We start from the raw sequence: 25366 nt of genomic DNA on the forward strand, positions 1-25366 counted from the left end.
CACTTTGCGTTTTCTGCCCCCCGTGGCGCCACCCCCCACACTTACCTTAGTTTAACCTGAAAGTGCAGGCTGGCAAAAGCAGCCTGTTCACTTGAAGCAGAACCGGCCTGGTGGGAACTACACTTCCCAGGAGACCTTGGAGCTTTTCCGCCACCCCAGGCGTGTGCCCGGTGCAATGCACCCCCACTCCCTGGTAGTTCCACCTCTGCCCACCCCTGAAGGGCTCTGGGTGGTTTACAACATATAAATATAGCAAAATAAAACCCAATACAATATAAAACGACTTAAAATTAACGAATATAATACAAACCAGTATAAAAGATTAAATAGCAAGATGGCAATCCTATTTATATCAACAAAGGTAGACAAGGTGGTAACAACATCAGATATTACAAATCTGACTACCAGGTGGAATGTAGGGAATGGCATTTCAATGGCTACCCCCCCCCCCCCCCGGCACAAAGGCCTGGCAGAATAATTCTGTCTTACAAGCCCTATGGAACTGTGCAAGGTCCCACAGAGCATGGACAGATGATGGCAAGGAGTTCTACTAGGCAGGGGGCAGGGTGGTGAAGGCCCTGGCCCAGGTGGAGGCTAGCCGTATTATGGAGGGGCCCAGGACCACCGGTAGGTTGGCCTCTGCCGAACGCAGAGGCTGGGTGGGGACATATAGGGACAGACGGTCCTTAAGGTATGAGGGCCCCAGGCCGCGGAGTGCCTTAGAGGTTAATACCAACACCTTGAAAACGATCCGGTGCTCCATCGGAAGCCAGTGCAGACGGCGAAACACAGGAGAGATGTGGTCCTATATTGAACTACCTGTGAGCAGTTGTGCTACCACATGCTGGACCAACTTCAGCCTCCAGATCAGTCACAAAGGAAGACCCAGTAGAGCGAATTGCAATAATCAAGTCTAGAGGTGACCATAGCATGGATCACAGAGGCCAGGTGAGGCTGGGAGAGGTAAACTTAGTCCCATCCAATGTGGAGGGGGCCAAAAGGGTGTTAGGGAGCGGTGTGGTCGTCACCATTCCATTTTCCCTACCTGGGGCACTTACTACAACAGAGGTGGCAGATGAACAGCAGGTGCCCAACCATCCCTCAACCCCATACCACAAAACCTGGAAGTCCGGGCTGTGGCAGGGCTGTGCTTGTGTCCCAATCGGGGGGTGGGGGGGACAGGGCATTCCCATAGGCGGAGCAGACATTAGTTGGTTCCCTGCCAAGATTTAGGGCCAGGAGCACTGCACCCCGGCCCTTGGATTTAGTCCTGTATGCCCTATCTAGCGATAGGAGAATTTCAGAGCTTTTTCTTGCTCCCAGTACCACTGGAAAGCCCACTTGAAGCACTACAGCAGCACCACATCATGCCACCTCTGGCTTTGGTTGGGGCTGCCCATCTTCACCACCAAATTTTTGATTTATCAAAGATTTTAATGAGCAAGTACTGGTGGGCAACTGATTCATGTTGTTTCAACTAATTTGACTTGAGTTTTATCTAAACCCAACGGTTTTCATTATTTTACCCTCCCTCTTTTACTACTGCTCTTTTTATTTTATTATGTGCTTTAAATTGATTTTTAAGAGATTGTATGCTACTTGGGAGTAATTTAAGAACAAAAACTGCCCTACAAGTTTTTTAAATGAATAAAATAATAAAATAACAATTCTTGAAAGTTCAGCCAACACCTCAATGGAAACTTCCAACAGCTAATGTTAATTCAATAAGTAGTGCCAAATTTTCTAGTCTGCATATTGTCTAGATTTCATCACACATTAACAGAATGCGTATTCACATGTACTCCAGGTGCTTAACTGAGAATTCAGAAGTACCACAGATTACCAAACTCTTGTTACTCTATTTTATAAATGACTCTCATGCTGGCAAACAAGGAGTCCAGTTTTACTTCTGGTTTCTGACTTACATCTTCCTTTTGCTAAAATTCTGTACTATTAACACAGAAAAACTATACAAAAAAACCAAAGCAATGCAAAATCACAGAAGTCAGAAATAAAACACTTGGTTGGATAACCTATGTAGTTAATCTATTTTAGATGTCTTAAAGGATTCTGGTAGCGTAGGGATGTTACTTTAATATTAGCTGAAAAACAGAACAGAAATTATGTTGATGCTGCCAGTCCTTCACCCCTTTGTGGAAAACATGTTTTCCCTTCTCCTATCACTATGTGAAAGGCTCAGTCAAACGAGGACACGTAACTATACTACAGCAGCTCTTAACTAGGGAAAGGGGATACCTAGGCAAAATGATTGCCCGTGGCTGCTTCCCCAACAGCTTTATGCACAGCACCAGGGAAGTCAGCAGCACAGAGATCCCTGATAAGAAAGAGTTCCACCCTTTTATCTAGGAAAGTCATATAAGAAAGCAGTACAGTATAAAAATGTCAGCTGAAAAAGAAATAATTCAGAATAAGGAATAATTCTGATTATGATGTATTTGAACCACCTTTCAAACAACAGTAAGGTATTATTATTCAGTGTTTCAAATGAAAACTCATTTGTTATTTAACTTATTTTAAAGGGACAAATTTAACTTAATTTAAAGGGACAAAGACATCTTAAGAGTAAATAAGTCACTTTCAGTAGCTTACAAATTATAATGTGGATTATATGGATGTCACCAAAGCTAGTTCAGTTCAGTAACCTCTAGGAATAGCATATAACAACACATGGATTGATAAGCAGCTGATTGTAGCCAGATTTTTAGTTCCCCATAACTTAGTGGCTCAGATCCCACAGAGAATCTCTGCTGGATCTAACTAATTTGCATGTGGGGTTCAGGAATCCTAATGGATTAAGGAAAGATTCAAGTTTGGGTACAACAGCATGAAAGGCTTAAATTGTGACAATTCATGTAAGGTTCAAGTTCCTCGTGAGGGGGTAAACTGTAGAAGTAGCTCTAAAATGGGGCAATTAATATATGCTAGGGCCATTTCAGCTCAGGAAAATGGCATAGGGTACAGAACCTGCCCACCCCCCAAAACCACAGCCCCAAAGCACAGTTCGACCTTTGAGGCGCTTAAAAAGGCACCTTGGCTCCTGTGTGACTGCAGGGAACATGAGCCAGGTCCAGCAAATCTGGACTCCACTTGTTAAAAGTCTCACTGTCCAGTTTGAGCCTAAGGCTCAAGTATACAATGCAAAAAAAAAAGTAAAATAATTGAGATTTTCAGAAGTATTTGTTTTAAAAAGTTAGAGATTTTGAATGGTATTTTATGAAAAAGCTCTATTAACCTCACAAACTTTTAACACAAAATTCACTTAAAAAAATTATTTATAGATACTTTAAATTTATAGGCCACCCTCCCCTGAAGGGCTCAGAAAAGTTTGACTTTTGATGGCTGTTGACATACAAAAGAGCTTCAGTGCTACAGTCTTGAAGGGTGCAAACCAGCTAAATCTATTTGAGACTTTTGGATTCCAACCTCTGTTACCAAGGAACCCCTTCTTAGATGTGTATAGTCTGACTTGGCTCCATCTTGGCTAACTTCATCTTAGCAACCATTTTAGCAACCATTTTAAGATCTAGCAACCTTGTGCTTTTAGAGAAGATAAGGTCAAGGTTCTCCTCAGGCTATGGTAACAAGTGACTGAGACCTATTTAAGAATACATATGAAGGGGAGAACAAGTGGTAACACTCCATTGGCACTATCAAGACCTACTATATACAGATACTTGGCTCACCTCCATAGACATCGTCAGTGCATATAATAGTATCTCCTGCTTTTAACAGATGTGCAATATTCAATGTAGCTGCTAACCCAGAAGCAAAAGCTAAGCCTGAAAGAAAATAGAGAAATCTTCAATTAATATTTTATTTAAAATAAATAATTGACCTTTGTTTACAGCATATACCATCAGTGTTCAAAGATTCAGGTTCTTCCACTTTTATTTATTTCACATGATAACTAGTTATGCAGATTTTCCAGATCAAGTTAATGTTGCCATAATAGATAACAGAAACAAACAAGAAAACAACAGACATTAACACAGCACTGCAACAGAGTAGCTTTCATCACATAACAGCCATAAGAACAATTGGCAATATTGGATTCAACAAAAGTGTGATGACATTTTGACAACATTAAAACAAAGGCTGCTGATTGAGTTATTACATTCTGATACTTATTAGTCCATAAATTTTCAAGCATTCGAAGACCAAACCAGTTTTCTTTTGTCCAGACAGTTTTTTTGGCTAATGTATCAATAGCACATTTTTAAAGATAGTGAAGAGCCTTTATTTCTTCTATATTACAGCAGCAAAAGCAGGCAGCATATGAGGCACCCAGTTTCAAAGAAACTGGTATTAAATTGGTGGCTGTGACTCAGGCCAAATCCCCACTGAAAATTAAATACAGATACAACCAGGTTTCAAAATAAACTGCACCTTTTCATCGAGGTTTCAACCTCCACACTGCAGCATGTTTCTAGTGAAGGCATCTATGCCTATCTCAGTTTCAAAGAATGTGACAATCCCCATTTACATGCAATCGGCTTGGAGGGTCTATCCTGATTGGCTGTCATGCCATGTAGGGGCGGAAACTTTTTTGTCATGACAGTACTGCAGGGGCGTAACGAGGCAGCCCTGGGCAAACTGTAGCCCTGGGCAAAACCTGAGTTGGATGCCCCCCGCCCCCCATGGGCGGCCACTCCACCACAACCAATTTTTTTTACACCAGGACATTGGTGCCTGCAGGGGGTGCATTTTAGACATATCAGCACCAAATGTTCAGCGTATCATCAGGATACTGTCCTTATGCTACTCCCCAAGTCTGGTGAGGTTTGGTTCAAGGAGTCCAAAGTTATGGACTCCCAAAGGGGGTGCCCCATCCCCCATTGTTTCCAATGGGAGCTAATAGGAGATGGGGGCTACACCTTTGAGGGTCCTTAACTTTGGCCCCCCTGAACCAAACTGCACCAAACCTGGGGGGTATCATCAGGGCAGTCTCCTGATGAGACCCTGAAAGTTTTTAGACTGTGCCTTCAGAAATGCTCCCCCACCCCCAGCCTGCAACCCCCATGGACAGCAATACAGAAAACTCAATGCAGAACAAAGATTCTTGGGCAAATTTCTGGGATGTCCTGCAGGGGGGCGCATTTTTGGATGTATTGGCACCAAGATATCAGGGTCTCATCAGGAGACTGCCCTAATGATACCCCCCAAGTTTGGTGCAGTTTGGTTCAGGAGGGCCAAAGTTATGGACCCTCAAAGGGTAGCCCCCATCTCCTATTAGCTCCCATTGGAAACAATGGGGGATAGGGGAATCCCTTTTGGGGGTCCATAACTTTGGACTTCCTGAACCAAACCTCACCAAACTTGGGGGTAGCATAAGGACAGTCTCCTGATGATACCCTGAAATTTTGGTGCCGCTAGCCTAAAAGCTGCGCCCCCTGCAGGCCAAAAATGGAAAACCACTAAAATACCCAAAAACGAACCCAGCATTTTGATGCCCCCCACAAGGTGATGCCCTGGGCAGCTGCCCACCTTGCCCAATGGGCATTACGCCAGTGCAGTACTGGGTAACATGAGCATGTAAACACGTACACGTGATATGCAGCTTTTTTCTGATTGACCCCTTGTGACCATGTTTGACTGGTTCCTGTCCTTTTGTGCCCACATTCTCCCTTCTTTGTGCACACGTTTCAACAATAGCCTCAGCCGAGCAAAACAGAAAAAGCCAAGCGAAACCAAAAAAAAAGCTGTGGGCGTATTGCTTACAGCCCGCCGCACTCTAATTGGCTGGAAGGCATTTGCGTCACTCTCTGTGGAAGGAAATTAGATCCCTGAACCTCCCCACCGATCTGGATTGGAGACGTTTTTTTTTTTTAAGGTTCACATTCATGCAGGTTCAGGAAAAACACGGGATGGGGGGGGGGGGAGCGCCAGAACCACGATAATCTGTGTTCAGCGATTCAGCTGTGGGGAGTTCTTCGTGAAACCTGGATATTTCGTGTGAGTATCCCGGGATTAATCGGCAGTGGGGATATCGCCAAAATTGAAACAGTGGTTTTATTTAACAACTGTTTCCAGGTTACAGAATTACACTGTTTTGCAGTGGTGATCATATGAATAACTGCACAATTTCAAATGTCCTGTTCTATACACATTAAGATTGGATTAGATTAGCAAACCATTACATTGTATTAAGTATAATATGACTGTAATAATAAATCCTAATCGGGAACGGCATAGCAGGATAATGACACTCCTATGCCATCACAGTTCCCAAACAGAAACTGCTGACACAATAGTAAAGTAAATTCTCCTGTCTCATCCTTCTCCCACCTCAAAAAGTTGAGCCCCAATATGTGAACAGCATCAAGGAGGGAAACTATAGGAATCTGAAAAGAATCTTGATGCTGCCAGTCTCTTCAATCTGTAACTTACACCATGTGTAGGTACTTGAGTCCACATATTGATTATTCACATTTGACAGAAAGCACTGGCAATCTCATGATTAGGAGACAGATGTTTCCTGTAAATAACCAAAAAAATGCCTCCCCCCCCCAAAAAAAACCCACTCTAAATCTTGGGGGTGGGGGGGTGGGTGATGGCCCATCAGGCTGAGCAAAACTGTTAAAAGCATTGTACCAAAATCAGAATTACCCAATGTTCAACTTCTTTTACAAAACATGATTTTTGCAAATTGCCACTAACCCACAATATGCACAATAATTATTTCTCTATTCAAAATATTGACAGCTTACAATATTTTGCACCATCCAGTGCAGCTACAGCCTTTTCCAAGCAATCTCGAGTAGGATTTCCACAACGGCTGTATTCAAAACCCTAGGAAAGAGGGGGGGGGGGGGAGAAAATAGTTGATGGAATGTTTGCAGAAGAGGTGAAATATTAGCAGGGATAACATTTACGCGATGTATTAATGGTCCCCGCCCCCAATACAAAGTTGCTATTGGACACAGACCCTAAAAACCTTTTCTCATTTTTCTTTTTAAAAAACAAGTTATTTGATTTCACAATTATAGGGAAAAGTGATGGAAATGTCTCACACACTTCCTTGCCCTTTATTCGTCTATATCATCCCCCTCCTTACAGAAATATCCCCCATTATACATGAAATATTCTACATTGTACCTGGTATTATGCTAACAAACTGAAAATGCTGTAAGCCACTGCAGTCACTACTGTCTTGGGCTGGGAGTGTGGGCTTATATGGTGTCACAGCAGAGTAGTAGGGCCCCAGCTTCGCATGCAGAATGTCCCAGGTTCACTTCCTGGCACCTCCAGTTAATAGAAGCAAGCAGTAACTGATGCGAAAGATCTCAAACTGATAGTCCAGAGGGCCACTGCCAGTCGGTCAGAGTAGGCAGCACTGACTTTCACAAACCAATGATCTGACTTAGTATAAGCCAACTTCAGGTGTGTGTGTTTTAAGCATTCAGGACTGGACCAGTTTTACATAATAAATCAATGCTATGCAAATATCAGGGTGTAAAATATTGCTGGAGGATTACAGACACATACACATAGTGCTAACACAAAAAGAACTGATTTTGTCTAGGCAGGCATTTGTATGCCAGGACCAGGCAACAAGACTGAATCCAAAGCATGATTAAAGGAGGTGTTTTTTTTCTGTCTTCGCTTCAGAAAAGGTTCTGCCCAGGCTTACAAGTAGGCTTTCAAGTCTGACAATAAACATGCCCTTCAGATGACCTGCCTTTGTCTCATTTCATGAACCTAAAACAGAGGCAGAGCAGTTCCAATGGTAAGCTAAATAGAGTGCACACACATAAAATGCAACTCCAATTCAGCAAAAAACACGAAGGAAAGGGAGAAGGATGACAAAAGGACACCATGGTACAAAGCAAACATCAAGGCTGAATCTCTTGCTTGCATAAGCAACTCTTATGCCTTAGAGATTACGGGGAATAATTATCATTGCAGTCCTGGACTTTGCCTTTCAGTCTGCCACATGGACTGCTGGATCACTCAGCTAGATGCAGCTTGCCAGCGATTTAAGCCATATGCTGCATGCCTGCTGCAGAAAACCCCTGAGAGTTTAGGAACAGAGTACAGGTATGTATTAGGAGACAGCCTCTAGAAGGAACAAGTGGGCCTGGTTTTATAGAGGAACATACCATGGGACTGGTGGATATGAGATTCTAGGCAGTTCTCCCCTCTTTTTGAATGCCAGTGAGTGCATGTGTTTGGTTGAAGGAGAACCCACTAATAAGTCCCTCAGGGCAAGCACATGGGGAAACAATTACAAAGAGGCTAAGGAACCAGCAGGAATGACAAGGGATCCCATCAGAAAAGCCCAAAACTTTACACAGAGAACATCTATCTAATGTTTGCCCACCCAAAAAGATAACGATGCTGGTAAAATTACCAAAATCAGAAGCATGAGACATATCCTTTTGCTCTAAAAACAACAACGGAAGACAAACAAAGGGACAACTGCAGAATGACAGGGTGTGGGTTCCTGGTTATCACATAAACCCAGCAGGGAAACTCTCTCAAGAGATACAGCAGGAATAAAAGCATTATAGCTGGTGTTAAGTTTATTTAATTACCCTGCCATTGTTATTCTTCTCAAAACAGTCAACAAATATACTTAATGAAATTTCACATTTTTTTTCTTTGCAAAATACTTATATGCAGACAAACAAGTGCTACCAAAAAAATTCATGCAGTACAACCACTTTATTTCCGCACATGCAGAATAATGCACTTTCAAACTGCTTTCAGTGCTCTTTGAAGCTGTGCAGAATAGCAAAATCCACTTGCAAACAGTTGTGAAAGTGGTTTGAAAACGCATTATTTTGAGTGTGCGGAAGGGGCCTAAGTTTTAGTACAACCAAAGAGGCAAGCCACTAGTTTGAACTTAATTGTGTCTTTGGCCCACAACCTGCTGAAGTAATATCTTTACCAAAAAATTCTGTCTATATTTACAGTCCTTGCACATTTGTTATTTTGCCTTGCTGTAGAATATACTATTTGTATTTAGAATATATTATTTGTATTTATGGCTATATAAACTATACTTTGTCTCAGATAAAGATCTTAGTAAAATCAGTCAGTGCAGTCAGTGGTTGAGTTGCAGTAGTTGAGAAAATTGTATGCTTCTGCATTAGAATATAGTCCCAAACGAATATGAGAATTGCCATTCATTTTTATGCACTGCCTTTGTTAAAACCATTATTTTGTGCATTACTGAACATGGTACTTTGATACAAGAGATTTACAGTTCATGTATTTTTTACTTTGAAACTTTCAAATGGATGGGGAGAGCAGGGCTTGGCAGGCACTAGAACTCAGACGGGGCATTCTATAACAAAGAAGATTCTGCATGTTGAGTTCTGTAGTGGAAGAATACACAAACCTAACATCTTTTTCTGAGACAGAATTTAACTAGAATACATTTGGCCTGTGCCTGGGGATAAAGGTTATCTTTCACACTGGAACAGATTATTCTGTACAGAAATGTCTTGAAATAACTGGGTTTGCACTTTGCTCTTTCCTGGCTTAATGCTTAAAAGCTAACTAGTAAACCATTAGAAATTTTTATTAAACATGCTTAACTCAGTTATGTTCCACTGGTTTTACAACACAGGTATGTTTTCTTTCAACCTGAAATAACAAACAAATAATACAGTACTTTGGGAAGCTGCCCACTTGTTTATGCAATTTCTGCATAATGTTGCATCATTAAAAGGACTAGTTCCATGGCAAAGCAGGTTTGTTTTGTGCAAAGTTAAGCGTGAGTCAGCCTTATTTTGTGACCTTTTTGCCTTGGAGCAACCCACAATAGAGCTATGATGATAATCCAGACATTCACATTTGACTGGAAGCATTATCATGCTTAGCTAGCAGAGTAAAATTTCCTGTTAGTTTAACCTCCCCCCCTTCAACAAAATCCTATGGATCATTTTAAAAACAATTTCGTTATTTCCACAAATATAACAGCTCAGTAAATGACAGTTGGAAATATTCCAGAAGCAACCCATTAGGGTTGTACCCACACATTTATAGAAGAGAGGTTTTCAAAAATATATCTGCTGCCTGTTTTTCTTGGAACAGTTAAATCCTCCCCCCCCCATATTGTTGCCCATCAACATTCAGAGTGTGACTTTTACTGCAGACCCACTCTTCTCCTTAGAGCAGGGGTAGGGAACCTTTAACACTCAAAGAGCCATTTGGACCCGTTTTCCACGGGAAAAGAAAACACTTGGAGCCGCAAATAATTTTTGACATTTAAAATAAAGATAACACTATATATATTGGGGTTTTTTTACCTTTTACTCCACTCATTCTGAGAAGCGCATGGATACGCCCGCCCTGCTGCCTGCAGGGCGGGCAAGGATGAAGCCGGTGGCTCAGCCTTGCCGGCTGCCGGGAAAGCGCCCACCCCGCTCCAACGGGGCGGGCGAGAGGGGAAGCCCGCGGCTCGGCCCAGCCGATCGCGGGCAGTTGGTGCACCTGCCCTGCTGCCTGCAGGGCGGGCAAGGATGGGGCCAGCGGCTCAGCTCGTGGAGCCACAGTGCAAGGGCAGAAGAGCCGCAGGTTCCCTACCCCTGCCTTAGAGAATGCTAATATGTACCAAAAAGATACAAGAGCCCTGTGGTGCAGAATGGTAAGCTGCAGTTCAAGTTCTGCTCAAGACCTGAGTTTGATCCCAGTGGAAGCTGGTTTCAAGTAGCCACTCAAGGTTCACTCACTCTTCCATCTTTCTGAGGTTGGTAAAAAGAGTACCCAACTGGAGGTAAAGTATAATGGAAGTCAATGGAAAACCACCCCATAAACAAAGCCTGCTTAGTAAACGTTGTGATCAGTGGTGGGATTCAGCAGTTCGCACCACTTTGGCAGAATCGGTTGTTAAAATGGTGCTTGTAAACAACCAGTTGTTAAATTATTTCTATCCCACCACTGGACCGGTTGTTAAATTATTTGAATTCCACCACTGGTTATGTTGTGACTTCACCCCAGTAATGACCTGGTGCTTACACATTACCAAACTGATACAACTGAGTTAAGGTTTGTCATGTCGAGAGGAGTATGAATAACTCAGATTTCTTTTTCCTTCTTCAGTCAGTTAAATTACACAATTAATTATGCAATTGCTTCTTTAGAAGTGGATAACCTCCCCATATACCCATCCTCTTCTTAGCCAAGTTTTCCTGAAAAGCAGGAGACACCTACTTTCAAGTGTGTTACAGTTATCCAAACACTGTCAGGAAATTTCTAACTGATTTCATAATAGACAGCAATATTTTTCCACCTACAAACTTTCTTGTTTCAGAGCAGCTACAACTTCTATCAATTTGATAATGTAAAATGAAAAAGGGAAATTAGCCATTATCTTCTCCTGTTAAATGGGCAATATTAATATTCTCTTACCAGACTCTAATAATTCTCTAAGGAACCTATGATCTAGCAGCCCATGCAAGACTAATCAATTAGTGATGAAGTCGTTCCTAGTTAAAATATATTAAAATTATGTTAGTCCTATGTCTCGACGACCACAGTGGGATTCACCTCACAGTAAACATACATAAGATCCTGCTACTGATCTGGTGCTACTTGTATCTACTAGGAGAAGACGCAGGGAAATACCTAAACTGGAGAAGAGAAAAAGGGACACACACCCCCACACCCGCGCGCATGTTCCCCCTTTTAAAACCACACCCCGGCTCTATATTTGCTTTCCCCCTCTCCACTCACACAGTGCTCTCCCGGCGCCCGCTGCTTAAACGTGGTTGAGAGGGAAATGGGGGGCACCACGGCCATGGACGTCCATTGTTCGGGTTCCTGTCCCACGTGGATGGCTTGCGTGGCGAAATGCTTGAAGGGCGGCAAGAAGCCGGAGCTATTGGCTTTTGCCTTTTCCATCAGGCGCAGCAGCAGCAGCAGCAGCAAGCGGGTCCCTGGGGACACACAGGCGCAAGGCAGCAGGGTCCGGAGTAGGAGCGCCGGCGAGGATGCTGATGCAAAGTCACACTTGGTTGCTCATTCACCGGCTCTGGAAGGGCCGGCACTGACAGCCGCCTTAAGGTAGGCAAGCCCCGCCCAGGCCGGCCGGCCAGCGCATCGCCACGCTGCTCAACAGTGGGTGGAGAGCAGGCGGCCCTATCCCGCTGGACGGAGAGAGACCGAAGGCCCTTCATTGGCGCAAAGCAGAGGAGTGTCGCGCCGAGTCCCGTGGGTGACGTGGTCAAGGAACTGGCGAGCATGCGGAGCCCGAGGGCGGTGGCACCCATATCACAAAGTGCAATCCGCTCTGCGCAAGTGAGCGCCCCCTTGGGTAAATCCTTGGCCGGGACATTAGAGGAGACTACCAGCGCCTGGACGGCCAAGGACCGGTTAAGTAAATAGCTGTCCGTATCACGAAACAGCTTTGGGTCTGGACTGGATTAATTATTCCACTGAACAAGGCTTGCTTGTTCACTGAACGTGAGCTGAGGAGTAGAACTGCTAAATTAGCCCTTGATCCACACTACTCCTAAATCCGAACTTGTGGAGTTCCCCCCCTGGCCCATCGCTTCTCCCCCCCCCCTCCCCCAGCCAATTCCTCCAGCCGGCCGGTGCTTCCAAGGGCCAGCTGCCGTGGCCTGCCAAAGGAGAAGGTTTGTTTACTTTGCTGGGGGTGGGGGTAGAGAAGCGATGGGCCGGTGGGCGCTTCTCCCCCCCCCCCCGACAACAACAACAACAACAACAACCCTTCCGCCTCCGGCAGGCCGCCGCTGCCTTGGAAGCACTCTAGCCGGAGGAGGAAAGTTTGTTGTTGGCTGGGGTGGGGGGAATGATGGGCCAGCAGGCGCACTCCACGAGTGCACCCACCGGCACATCACTTCTCCCCCCCCCCCCCATAAACAAACCTTCCTCCTCCGGCAGGCCGCCGCCGCTGGCGTTTGGAAGCACTCCACAAGGAGGAAGGCTTGTTTACTTTTGGGGGGGCGGGGGGGGAGAAGTGATGGGCCGGTGGGTGCACTCGCCCATCGCTCCCCCGCCGCCGCCACCGCCAACTCCTCCTCCCGCCGGCTGGTGCTTCCAAGGGCCAACAGAGGCAGCCTGCCGGAGGAAGAAGGTTCTTTTACTTGGGGGTGGGGGATCAAATTGTAATCCAGTCCTTCCTCTAAAGAGCTGACTGTGGTTCTCCTCATCTGCATTTTCTCTTGCATTTTATCCTCACAAAAGCTCTTACAAAGTGAGGTAAGGTGAGAGAATGACAAACCCAAGGTTACCCAAGGAGGAGGAAGGTTTGTTGTTGTTGGCTGGGGGGCTGGGGGGCTGGGGGGCCGGGGGGGGGGAAGCTATGGAGTGAAGTGCGCCCTCCGGCCTATCGCTCGCCCCCCCCCCCCCCAACAGCGTTTGGAGAGATGAGAAAGGGGAATGAGCAGTAGGCATGGATTTTGGGCCAATCAGAAAATACTGGAAGGTTGGAAGATAAAGGGATCTGGTTCTGCAGATGTGAAGGTGATGCTTTATGGATTTTTCGTAAGCATCTACTGTGCCACCTATGTGGAAGAAAACTCTGATATGATAGAAAGCTAGTGGAGGGGCACTTGGCTAGGTTTACCAACTTCTTGGAGAAAAAAATCCTGCCCCTTTAATAGAGGCTGAATGGAATACACATGATATTAGTTATCTTCATGCTATGAAAACTAAACCCACTTCTACACATTAAGTCTCTATTAAAGGGACAGGACATGGTCTAGAAGTGGGCCAATTACTTTTATCATGCATCAACAATAATTTTTATTGCCTATTTTTGCTGTCATAAAGACTAGAAAGACTAGGAAATTAGGAAAAGAGTTGGTGGGGAGAGAGCCATGTATGTTTTGCTGGGAGTGGGATGTGTTTTGTGAGCTGGTGCAAAAAATCATTGTTTGGTCATGGTGGGGGAGGGTGGCTGCCCATACGTGGGGGGGGGACCAAACTCAGGTTTTGTCCCCGGCCGCCAGTTTGCCTAGGTACGCCCCTGCCCATATGCACGTGAAAGTGAGCTCTCACTCATGAAAGCATATGCCAAAATACATTTTTAATTCCAAAAAAGTCTTACTGGCATGCATTTTAAGGCAACGCATTAAGTACTAATGCATGCATTTATAGTACTAATACAATACTGTGGATCCTTTTTCATTCCTGCTTTTATTAGATTAAATACTATTAATTATAACTATATACTTACAAATTGTATACTGCTTTAAGCGTTCAAGTATATTATTTGACAATATTATGCTTACAACCCTGTTTCTCTGGATTACAGGAGAATGTCACAGAAAATGTGTTTGAAATTCAGATTTACCTTGCTTGCATTGCCTGCTTTGTGTTGAATACTTTCAAAACAAGTGGAATTTCAAGTCTTGTTAAACCTTGTTAAACCTGTGAGGTTGTACTACTCATTATGGCAAGTGACCACATATCCAACTGCTGATGCACATTCACAATGACTGCCTTGCTGGTAGTACCTATGCCCAGACATGCATGCATTATTTAACTCAGCTATGTAAGGTGTGTTGTGATCTTGATGGCCCAGACTATCTTGATTTTATTAGATTTTGGAAGCTGAGCAGGGTCAGCCCTGGTTAGTAGTTGGATGGGAATACCATCATCATTGCAATGGCAATCCAACTCTGAAATTTCTTACCTTGAAACCCCTGTGAGTGTCACCATAAGTCAGCTGTGACTTCACAGCAATAAAACAAAAAATAAAAAGGTGTATGCTCTGCTTTGTCTCTGGTGGTGCCATCAATTAGTTGGTGGCATTCATTGTGCTGGTGCATGGTCAAAATTGGATGATTTTTTTTCCAGGCAGCAGTGCAAGAAAATTTAAATCTAATTAATAGAAATGAACATGCTCTTTCTAGACCAGGGGTAGGGAACCTTTAACACTCAAAGAGCCATTTGGACCCGTTTTCCACAGGAAAAGAAAACACTTGGAGCCGCAAATAATTTTTGACATTTAAAATAAAGATAACACTATATATATAGGGTTTTTTACCTTTTCCTCCGCTTATTCTGAGAAGCGCATGGATGCGCCCGCCCTGCTGCCTGCAGGGCGGGCAAGGATGAAGCCGGCAGCTCAGCCTTGCCGGCCGCCGGGAAAGCGCCCACCCCACTCCAACGGGGCGGGCGAGAGGGGAAGCCCGCGGTGCGGCCCAGCCAACCGTGGGCAGTTGGTGCGCCCGCCCTGCTGCCTGCAGGGTGGGCAAGGATGGGGCTGGCAGCTCGGCTCGGGGAGCCACAGTACAAGGGCAGAAGAGCCGCATGCGGCTCTCGAGCCGCAGGTTCCCTACCCCTGTTCTAGACTTAACAGTGGACCTGTTGAAACGTATGGAAGTACAAGCAGGAATTAAGAGAAGTGCTTTGGATTGATTCAAATCATTCCTTGGGGGCAGGACTCATAAGGTAACTGCTGGGGACATATTTTCTATTATGTGTGGCCTCCTTTGTGGGAGAAATTATTACTCTTTGATTAAATCATTTGTGAGTATCAAATAGAGCTTCATTCATATGCAGATGGTACCCAGCTCTATATTTCTTTATCACCTGGTGGTGCACTACAGACAATGAACCAATATTTGACAGCTGTATGGGTAACCAAATTAAAACTGGATCCTGACAAGATGGGGGTAATGTTTCTTGGGAAAGACAAGGAGCTGAAGGACACAGTGCTGTTCACTTTTGATGAGGCCAAGATGGCTCGAATTGACTTAAGAGCCTAGGAATGATACTTGATCCAACTTTTACTGAGGAAACAGGCCAATCCAGCTGCAAAAAAGCATTCTACCAACTCCACTTAGCCTGGAAGATGGCCACCTATCTGAATCTGCTGACCTGGCCATGAGGATCCATGCTATGGTGACCTTAAGATTAGGCTACTGTAATACCGTCTACAAGGATCTGTCCTTAAAGACAATTTGAAAATTACAGTTGGTACAGAACACTGCAGGCCTCTGCAGCTACAATCTCATCCCAAGCAGTAAACCCTTCTGCAGATACTGCACTCATTACCGATCAGTTACCAGGTTCAAGTTGTTAGCTATCACCTATGGAACCCTTAAAAGCATTGGACCCACATATTTACAGGACCACCTCTTCTGCCACATTCTGTTGTGACAGCTCCGCACATCCAAGTTAATCTGAGCAAAACCACCCTACAACAGGTAAATCGGACAGCACATTCTCTGTAGTGGCTTCTACATTGTGGAACACTCTGCCTGAGTCTCTTAGGAAGGCCTTTGAACTTCTAGCATTTTGCAAAATGTGCAAAACAATGCTCAGGAGGGTATTCTTGTAAAAGGAGTAAAGCTGTGGTATATGCAGTTCAGGTGTAAGTAGCTGGACCCCACTAAGGGGTGCTAAAAAGGCACAGGACTAAAGATTGGCATAACAGCAAGTCACTACTCTACAGAAAATAGATGCCTCTCAGAAAATTTTGGGATCCATCTTTTGTATATTACAAACAGGCTGTGTGAGAGATGAGAAAATAGGGAAAACAGTACAAGAACACATATGAGCAGATTAGTTTTGAAGATTTCGAAACAACTGAATACTTCTTCCAGGGTTTAAGGGTCTTCTTTAAAATTTGTGAACAAATTGAAGTCTGAACAGAAGAGTGTTTGAGCATCTCCAGTTTTATTGTAATAATAAGATGTTATCTCCATCATAGATTTCTGATCTACAGCTGAAATATCATCCATCAAAGTATTCCTTTTCAGTCACTGAATACATGAAATAGCACATATATCCTTTTCAGCCAGAACTGAGTCCTAGAGTATCTTACAGGAATGACAACTAAATACAAATGATAGAGTTCAATACATGTTCCTTATGGACATCATTCTCAGCTAAGCTGGACTCAGTCTTCCAGGCCTATCAATGGCATTTGTGTGTGTGTGTGTGGGGGGGGGGGGGTTCTCAGCAGAAACTTGATCCAGACACAGTGGAGAGGTGCCTACATCCTTCAGTTTTTCCCTCTGATGGCCCCAATGTTGGTACATGGTAGCTGGGGAAAAAGAGACCCAAGTATAGATCCAAGCATGATGGAGGGATACATGGGACAGCACAGCATTTCCAGTGCAGTCCCCCATCTGTGGGTGCAAGAACTTTTCCTGAACATTCAGTGGGCATTTTTTATTCCTGTGGGAAGGAGGGACCAAGAAAGTTACAGTTTGTGGACTGACAGAAAAGCTGCGCAGGATCCAATCCATTCCCAGTGTTTGAAGAAAATAATATTTTCCCTCATTGTTCTGCTTCCTATAAGAACTTCAGACTACAGATTTTGTCTTAGTGTGCAACAGATTACTGACAGAATGCTAAGTCAAAATAAAGATGTATACCTGAAAGTACTTGAGAGTACATGCCATCTGTTTTAAGATCTGATTTTCCCATTCAAGAGCCTTACTTTCTTTGGTTGGCAATGCCTGTATTTTGCACAAGAGATCCAGTGTCTTGCACAATTAGATCCAAATGTTATTTCAGACCTTAGATTATAGTTTGCACTAACCAGGGAACACTTGCTGCTCAGGTCTATTCAGAAGTAAGTTCCCTTTTATTTCATGGAAATTACTGCAGAATCCAAATGTTTTTAAAATTGCACTTTAGAGACCTGCCTGTTAAACCATGTCCTACCTCATGGTCATGGGTCCACATCAAATTGAGGCTCACAATTGCTGTTGATCACTGTTTTATAAAAAGCTCAGGAAATCTGCTCATGTCACACCTAGTCTGAGTTCAGTATTTCCTCTTTTCCTCCTCCTGGCAACCCCTATATTCTCTCTCTTTTTCTGGCCTCATTCTCATCTTTTGAGCTATTCACCAACATACCTTTTAACTGCATCCCATCTTCAGCTATATTTATTATTGACTTCATTTATACCCCACCTTCTCCACAGTGGGGACCACAGCAGCTTACATTATTCCCCTCTTCTCCATTCTATCCTCACAACAATCCTGTGGGAAAAGTTGGTCTCAGAGTATGTGACTGATCCAAGGTCACCCAGCAAGGTTACATGTACAAGTGGAGGTTCCAACCTCAATTTTCCAGATCCCAGTCTGACACTACATCACTATGCCACATGCATTTACATTGAAGCTAGAGGCTATCATCATGGGGCAGCAAATTCCATAAATTAATTATGCTTTGTGTGGTGAAGTACCATATATTTATCCTGCATGATATGACAACTGCACTTGAGGCTGCTTACCAACAAGAACATAATTACTTCATTTATTCCCTTGCCTTTTTCCTCAGCTGAGATCCAGCATGACTTACATCATGCTCCTCTCTTCCTTTTTATTCTCACAACACACCTGTGGGTGGTTTATGTACAGAGTCTATAATTGGCCCAAGGTCACCCAACAAATTTCCATAGCAGAGTGGAGATTAAAACCTGGGTTTCCTAGATCTTTCTGTTCTCTTCATCTTTATTTCCAACCAACATCATTGGGTGACCCCAGTTATAATACTACGGGAGACTGAAGAAACATTTTCTTTGAATTTTCTCAACACTGGCATAACTTTATATATAATACTCATATGCTTATCCTTGATCGTCCCTCTTTGTAATCACAGAACACTGTTCAGTGCTCTGTTGCTCTTCTGGTCAGTCTCCAGTCCTGCAAACATTATTTATTTTTACAATTTTTTTCATTTAATGTTTTGCAACCATACATTGGCATGAATGCTATCACTATTTTGCCACATTCTTGCACCACATCAGCATCACTGTTACCACCTCACATGCATCACTGTTGGTTACCTAAATATTTAGCTGACCCCAAAAACATAAATTTGTCACACAACTTTATGTACCCTCATCGGTGAAACCCACATTCCCCAGAGAGCCTTGAGACTGGGTAATAATAACTTACTGATGGGCCTTGGTCACAGAGAAGTGCAGTTAGGCTCAACCGGGGTGAGGGTTTTTTCAGCCCTGGTCCCAGTCTGGTGGAATGCTCTGTCTAGCGAGAGCAGGGCCCTGCAGGATCCCATGCAATTCCACAGGGTCTATAAAACAGAACTGTACCACTAGGCTTCTGGTTGAGGCACCCATGATACCAACTAGCCTCCCTCATCCCCCTCTTTCTTTCTTTTTACTGTTTCCCATTCCTTCTGCCCGCACTAATGAGAATGTACTACATCCCATGATGAAGATATTTCAGCGCTGCTGCTTTAAACTACTGGGACTGTCAAATCTGCAGGATGTTTTAATAACAATGTTAATGTTGATGGTTTTAATTGGTAACAATCTTTATTTTTGTATTTAAATTGTAAGTCACACCAGGCCCGGAAGAGGAGGGGCAGCCTATTAAATTGAATTAATTAAATAAGTAAATCACATCATATTTCTATGCCTGTCTCACTGAGTTTACCAATAGTGATTTCAAACTAAATTGTGCAGTCATACAGTCTCACCCTATCCGGAAATCCTTGGGGTTAGATACCTCTTCAGTATGTGTGTTTACTTACTTTATCTCAGTGCTCCCATGGGGTAGGGGGTTCCCCCACACACAACTGATTTAGAAGATAAGAAGGGAATGACTGTGATTTGACTGCTGTTCTGATAGGGCATCCTTTCTCCATTTCCCCTCATAAGCACTCTTGAAGATATGGTGAATCAACACAGGATTTTATGCTAACATCCCCTTCTAGTCTTTCTTCTTATCAGACATCCCATTCTGCATTTTGGTACCTCTTTTTATACCATTCTTCTTCTACTATTATTATTTTTTTCCAAATTGAATGATTGTGAGCAGCGGTATTAGGACAACTGGTCCCAATAAATTTTTACCAAAGGACCGAAAAATCTGTGACTGCTTGAATCCAGCTGGAGATAACACCATGTGTGAACTCCGAGCCCGGATATCCGCTTCCTACAATGTTGCAGAAGATCAAGGCACAAGACTCAGCTTGAGGACCGTGCCGTAGTAAGGAGGCTGAAACACCAGTAACGCCTCGCGAGAGTACTAGCACCAGGCTTTTAATTCCGTATTCTCGCAGCGTCCCTCATCAGTCCCCCTTTTTCATCCCGACCTGCACTCTTCTGGTTACCTCACCCCCCCCAGGGAGCCCTACCAAGTCGTCCGTCAGAGGATAACGCCATTAGCAGAACCAGCGACCGTCTCATTCCATTTGCGGTCAGAGTTCCCATCTCGCGATAGCTTCTGCGATCTCGCTCTACTGAGCCACGTAATCTCGCGAGATTCGCTATACAAAATGGCGGCGCGGTGAAGCTGCTGAGAGCGGCAGGTAGAAGGGAGTTTGAAGGCAGCTCGGCCGGGCTTTGAGCCCCGGGGCTTGTCGAGCGCTCCCGGATAAAGGGGATGCAGACGGCACGGGACTCGCCGCCGCGGCTCTGAGCGCCACCGCAGTGACTGCGGCTCCCCGTCGGGGCCCCCTCGCGCTCGGGGCCGCCGCTGGCGATGACCGGAGAGAAGCTGCGCTCGCTGCGCAGGGACCACAAGCCCAGCAAGGAGGACGGGGACCTGCTGGCGCCCGGCGAGGAGGAAGCCGCGGCCGCGCCCGGCGGGGGAGGCGCCTTCACCGCGGGCCGCGCGGGGAGCGGCAAAGGCGGACGCGCGGGGGGCCACCGCATCTTCACCAACCACCATCACTACCGGCTGCCGCTCAAGGGAGGCTCCGGGGGGGCGGCCATTGCCGCCGGCCCCGAGCCCGACAAGTGCTCTGCGGCGCAGTTCCCCGTCCACGAGTGTGTTTTCAAGGGGGACGTGAGGCGTCTGTCGGCGCTGATCCGCACGCAGGGCATCGGCCAGAAGGACAGCCACGGTAAGCGGCGACCGGGCCGAGGGGAATTGCCCGCGGAGTTTTGTTTTTGCTTCATCCCAGCCTATCTCTAACTCCGGCCGGCTTGCCTTCCTCTTAGCAAACACGGTGCGTTTCCTGTTTGTCTCGCTTCCCCGATTGAGGACGGCAGAGTCGGTCTCCGCTTTTGTGTGGGTTTGGACTGTGGAGTAAATTGTCCCCAGAGCCCAAGTCTGCAGGGCCTTGGTATGGAGTAAACGTTAAAGTTGCGCCTCCTATCCCTTTTGGTCCCCCTGGAATCCGTTGACAGCACCGCGCTCGCTTGGCTTCTGCAGGGATTTGCATTGCCTGGAGAAGTTGCTCTTTTCTTCTTGCGTGCCAGGACCTGGGTGTGTGCAAACCTACAGTGACCTAGTAAAGTGGCTTTGGTGCAGAAAGGCTTTTTGTGACAGCACAACTGGCGCTAACCCCGTGTTAATTGAAAGAGGATGAAATGCACATCCTAGTGTTCGCACCAGTATGTTTGTGAGACAACTGCATCCTTAGATATCACTGGTTAGTTACAGGGGAGTTCCTTGGTGTCCCCAACGATTCTATTTTTATTTTTACAGCAGCTGTGGAGGTCTCTGGAGTTGATTGAAGTAGCTGCACTGGACAAAGGGAGAGGAATTTAACCCTTTCCTTCTGTGCTTTTTTTCAGTCAAAACTACTGTCTCCAATTTGCTGTTTGTTTTTGTTGAGGAATGCATCTATCCATTTCTTGGAAGAATGCTGGTGTAGAAACATCTCCAACATTTATTCTGCGGAAGAACTTGGAGCAAAGGTTGCAATAGACCCTGGCATGCTTACGTGGTTATTTTCATAAATAGTGGTTAGTTTACTTATCCCGGAATTAGTCTTTCAAATAAATGGATTAGATCATCATAACCTTTTTCTCTTAGGCAGTGTATTGGCCTGAAGTGCAGTCATGACTGATTCTTCCAATGCTTCTAATTCTTGTAAATGGAACATTTGTAATATTGTATTAACAAAATGCTGAGGGAAATCATCATTCTTTTAAACAGGAATCAAACTTTTCAGCCCTTATTAATCTATGGATGCATGTGTTGTCTTTTCCATTCCAGAGTTTAAACTGAGATGTCCCTTTGCAGAGTTTACACTGAGATGGTCTCTTTGCAAAAAAAACACCCCACCCCACCTTAGGAGATGGTTTTTTGGCTGCATTGCAGTGCAGATTTGAGTGTAATTCTTGTAGAATTAATTGGAATTAAACATACATTAGATCAGGCTGTGTAAATGTTTCTCTCCTCTGTCTACAGAAATGACTGTGCCGCATATATAAATTTGGACTTCCTTTCCCCCTTCAGACGTCTAGAGACATTTTTGGAAAGCAATTCACTTCTCCAGTATTCATTATTATTGAGACATTAGATTTTCCAGATTGTTATGCTTTCAATCCTTTCATCCACATTCTTGAATTTTCACTGTAGCCAGTTCTTTGAATATTATAAGAGAGATCTGTGTCTTTATTGTGATCACAGGTTTTCAGCCATATTTTCAGCTGTGCTTTTATGAGCAATTGTTTTGAATCCTCACAATATTTGTTAGAATTTTACATAATAATAGTGCATGTAGAGAGGAGTTGTAACTGTTCGATAAAATTTTTAAACTGCTGATTCTTCGCTATTCTTTATAGCCCTTTATCATAAAGCTTGTTAACTGCATGCTGGGGTATGTAAGATACCTTGATTGCAGGCAATTAGTAAGTAAACAATAGTCCTAATACAGTAACAGTTGCAAAACAATTGCATGAGTAACATTTTCTTTATCTATTTGGTTTAGTGCATAGCTAAACAATTATAGGGTCATGCAAAGGATATGATGCAAACTCATGCTGAAGTTTCAAGATACAAGACTCATTGCAAATGTTTAAATTCTGGCTATGGTATCATTTATATGTGTATAATCTCAAATTGTTTGCTTTTCTATGCCCTGGTTTCTTTAATGTAAGGTATATCTAGCCAGGAAAGTATAGGTGCTACTTGCTTGTCATCATCTGTTTAGGCTGCCTTCTATCCCTATACACTAAAACCTTTGTCAAGAACAGTACAATGGCAATTTATAAATATACCTTTTCAAAAAACAGCTTGTATTTTCTTTTTGAAGATAATGAGTTGTCCTTTTACGCACAGTGCCACTAACATCAAATACTGTGACCTATTTGGTTAATATACTGCCATTTGATTAAGGTGGTGATAACCTATTTAAACTTGACATAATGACATTTTCATAGTATAGAGATCAGCAATCTCACAAGCAGAGTCCCAACAAGTGACTCACATAATATTAAGACCAAGTGTGAATAGGATGCTTTTGTGCATGTTTGTTGTATGTGTACACATGGTTATGCAAGCAAAGCTTTCTTTAATGTTACTTGATTTTTCATATGCATTTAAGGAACAGGTGCTGGTGTTCCTAGACATTTAAGTGGGAGGAGTTAGGGCAGGGGTCTGCAACCCGCAGCGCGAGAGACAGCAGCAACAGGCAGGCTGCGGCCTCCATCCACCCTCTGCCCCACGGAGCAGGCACCTGCTTGTTCCATCGGGCAGAGGGGTTTTTCCTGCCTGGCGCCTCCGCCTCCCAGCACTGGAAGAAAAGGTGAGTGGAGGGGCCGAACTGGATGTGGCTCCGTAGATCTTCGGGGCTGTGGAAAACAGGTCCAAATGGCTCTTTGCATGGTAAAGGTTGCTGACCCCTGAGTTAGGGGAAGAGATGAGGCTGTTGCCAGACAGATAAGTAATAGTGTTAACATTGGTTTTCTTTTGGTTCTTCAGTGATGTGATATTTATTTAGGTAGGTAGGTAGGTAGTTCAGTGTATAAGACACTCTTCTCCCAAGGGCTCAGGGCATTGTACAACATCAGTGATTACAATAAAATCCAATGAAATACTTAGTCAACAGAATAACAGTTCCTGTAAATCCTACTAAGAGAGGGTAATAACAATATAAACACACCCAATTGAACTCTGTCATACTGGAAGGGGGGAAAGCGGGGGCAGCAAAGGGAAACCAGCTGCTCAGACATAAGCCTGGCAGAACGGCCCTGTTTTACAGGCCCTATATAACTGTACCAAATCCCACAGAGCCCTGGTCTCACTTGTCAGAGAATTCCACTAGGCTGGGGCCAGGGCCACAAAGGCTCTGGTCCTCATCAAGGACAGCTGAGTAGACTTTGTGCCTGACTGACCAGTAAGTTGTCTTTCGCTGAGTGTAGTGCTCCTTGGGGAGCGTGTTTGGAGAAGTGGACCCACAGATATGGGGCCATCAGCTTTGCAATCCATTGCTTTGGATCTGTTTTCTAGGTGTAAACTTGGAGCTTCATAAAAAAGGTAAAGTTTCCCCTTCAGTCGTGTCCGACCCTGGGGTACTAGTGCAAGCAGTGATTTCATAGGCAAGCCGTTTTTGTGGGGTAGTTTGCCATGGCTTTCCCCGGCTATTCTTTACCCCCTAGCTATGTGCTAGGTACTCATTTACCGACCAAGGAATGGATGGATGGCTGAGTTGACCATGAGCCAGCTGCCAGGATATCTGACCCACAGGGGGCTCGAACTCCTGACCGTGTGAGTGGCAGTACAAGCACTTAACCACTATGCCACGCAGCTCCTTGGAGCTTCATAGCAGAGCATTAACTCTTGTGTTTGGGAGTGTCCAGTCACAGTACCATGGCAATGTAAGTCATAAAATCTGAGGCTTCATTCAAACATCAGGAACAGTCCTTAGCTTGTTCGTTACTGACATGAATTTGGTAAGTGGTTGTGCTCCCTCCCTTCTTCCATCATGTGGGTGACTGTTGAGAACAGAAGTACTCAACTGAGTATACTTAGGCAACTTAGGCATGATGTTTGAAAGATGGTGCCTGGCTAATTTGATGTCTGCATCTTCCTTCAAACTCTAATCCAGGATTAAATCATGTGGTATATCTCATTTTGGTGAGGAAGATGGGTACTCCAGTTTGTCCCGCATTGTCATTACACCTAACTGGAGCTAAAGCCTTGAGTCTTCACGTGAAGGAAGTGGAAAACAGGAAGAGAGTGCACATACTCAGCCATTAATCAGGTTCATGTCTGTCATGCATAAACCAAGTTGTGTTCCTCAGTACAGTCCAAAATGGATAACCTAGCAAGTTGAGTGGTAGATGACTGAGGATGAAGCATATGGATCAGGAAATGCCATTTCAGATAAAAATGTACCCTGGCAATTAGAGACATTGAATCTATTTGACTTTTGATTAGTCATATAATACATTTCTCATAGAGATCATATGAGAAACAAACTTCCTGTTGGCTCAGAGGTTCAAACAAATGAGTTGAGCAGCAAAATCCAGGCCAAACATCTTTTTCTGACTAGAACATTTTCATCGAAACAATGGTAGTTAAGGTGTTGATACTTCTGGGCAGGTAAAAAAAAAGCATCAGAAATTGTAAATAACATAAACTGTCATTGCAAAAAGTATAATTGTATGATTACAAACAGATGTTACAGATAGAGATGTGAAGACCTGAGAACAAACTGGGGAAAAAAATCAGAAAAACTGTTTTTTAAGGACTTTTTTCCAAA

The 25366-nt window shown here is 44.2% G+C and overlaps 2 protein-coding genes across 3 annotated transcripts in view; one reads left to right on the top strand and one right to left on the bottom strand.

The window, feature by feature from the left end:
- CTH (cystathionine gamma-lyase) overlaps window positions 1–12103 on the bottom strand; it is a 31408-nt gene extending 19305 nt beyond the window's left edge. The window contains exons 1-3 of the mRNA XM_048496078.1: window positions 11704–12103; window positions 6729–6810; window positions 3705–3800 (exon numbers count right to left, since the gene is read on the bottom strand). Coding sequence (XP_048352035.1) covers window positions 3705–3800; window positions 6729–6810; window positions 11704–11871 — 346 coding nt within the window. The 5' untranslated portion in view covers window positions 11872–12103. The remainder of the gene's footprint in view (window positions 1–3704; window positions 3801–6728; window positions 6811–11703) is intronic.
- An 8095-nt stretch (window positions 12104–20198) lies between these two features.
- Window positions 20199–25366, top strand: part of ANKRD13C (ankyrin repeat domain 13C) — a 41507-nt gene continuing 36339 nt past the window's right edge. For both annotated transcript variants that reach the window (XM_048496075.1, XM_048496077.1), the window contains exon 1: window positions 20199–20773. In XM_048496075.1, the coding sequence (XP_048352032.1) occupies window positions 20410–20773 (364 nt within the window). In that variant the 5' untranslated portion in view covers window positions 20199–20409. The remainder of the gene's footprint in view (window positions 20774–25366) is intronic.

Source organism: Sphaerodactylus townsendi, linkage group LG05 (assembly GCF_021028975.2).
Source record: "Sphaerodactylus townsendi isolate TG3544 linkage group LG05, MPM_Stown_v2.3, whole genome shotgun sequence".
Lineage (NCBI taxonomy): Eukaryota > Metazoa > Chordata > Lepidosauria > Squamata > Sphaerodactylidae > Sphaerodactylus > Sphaerodactylus townsendi.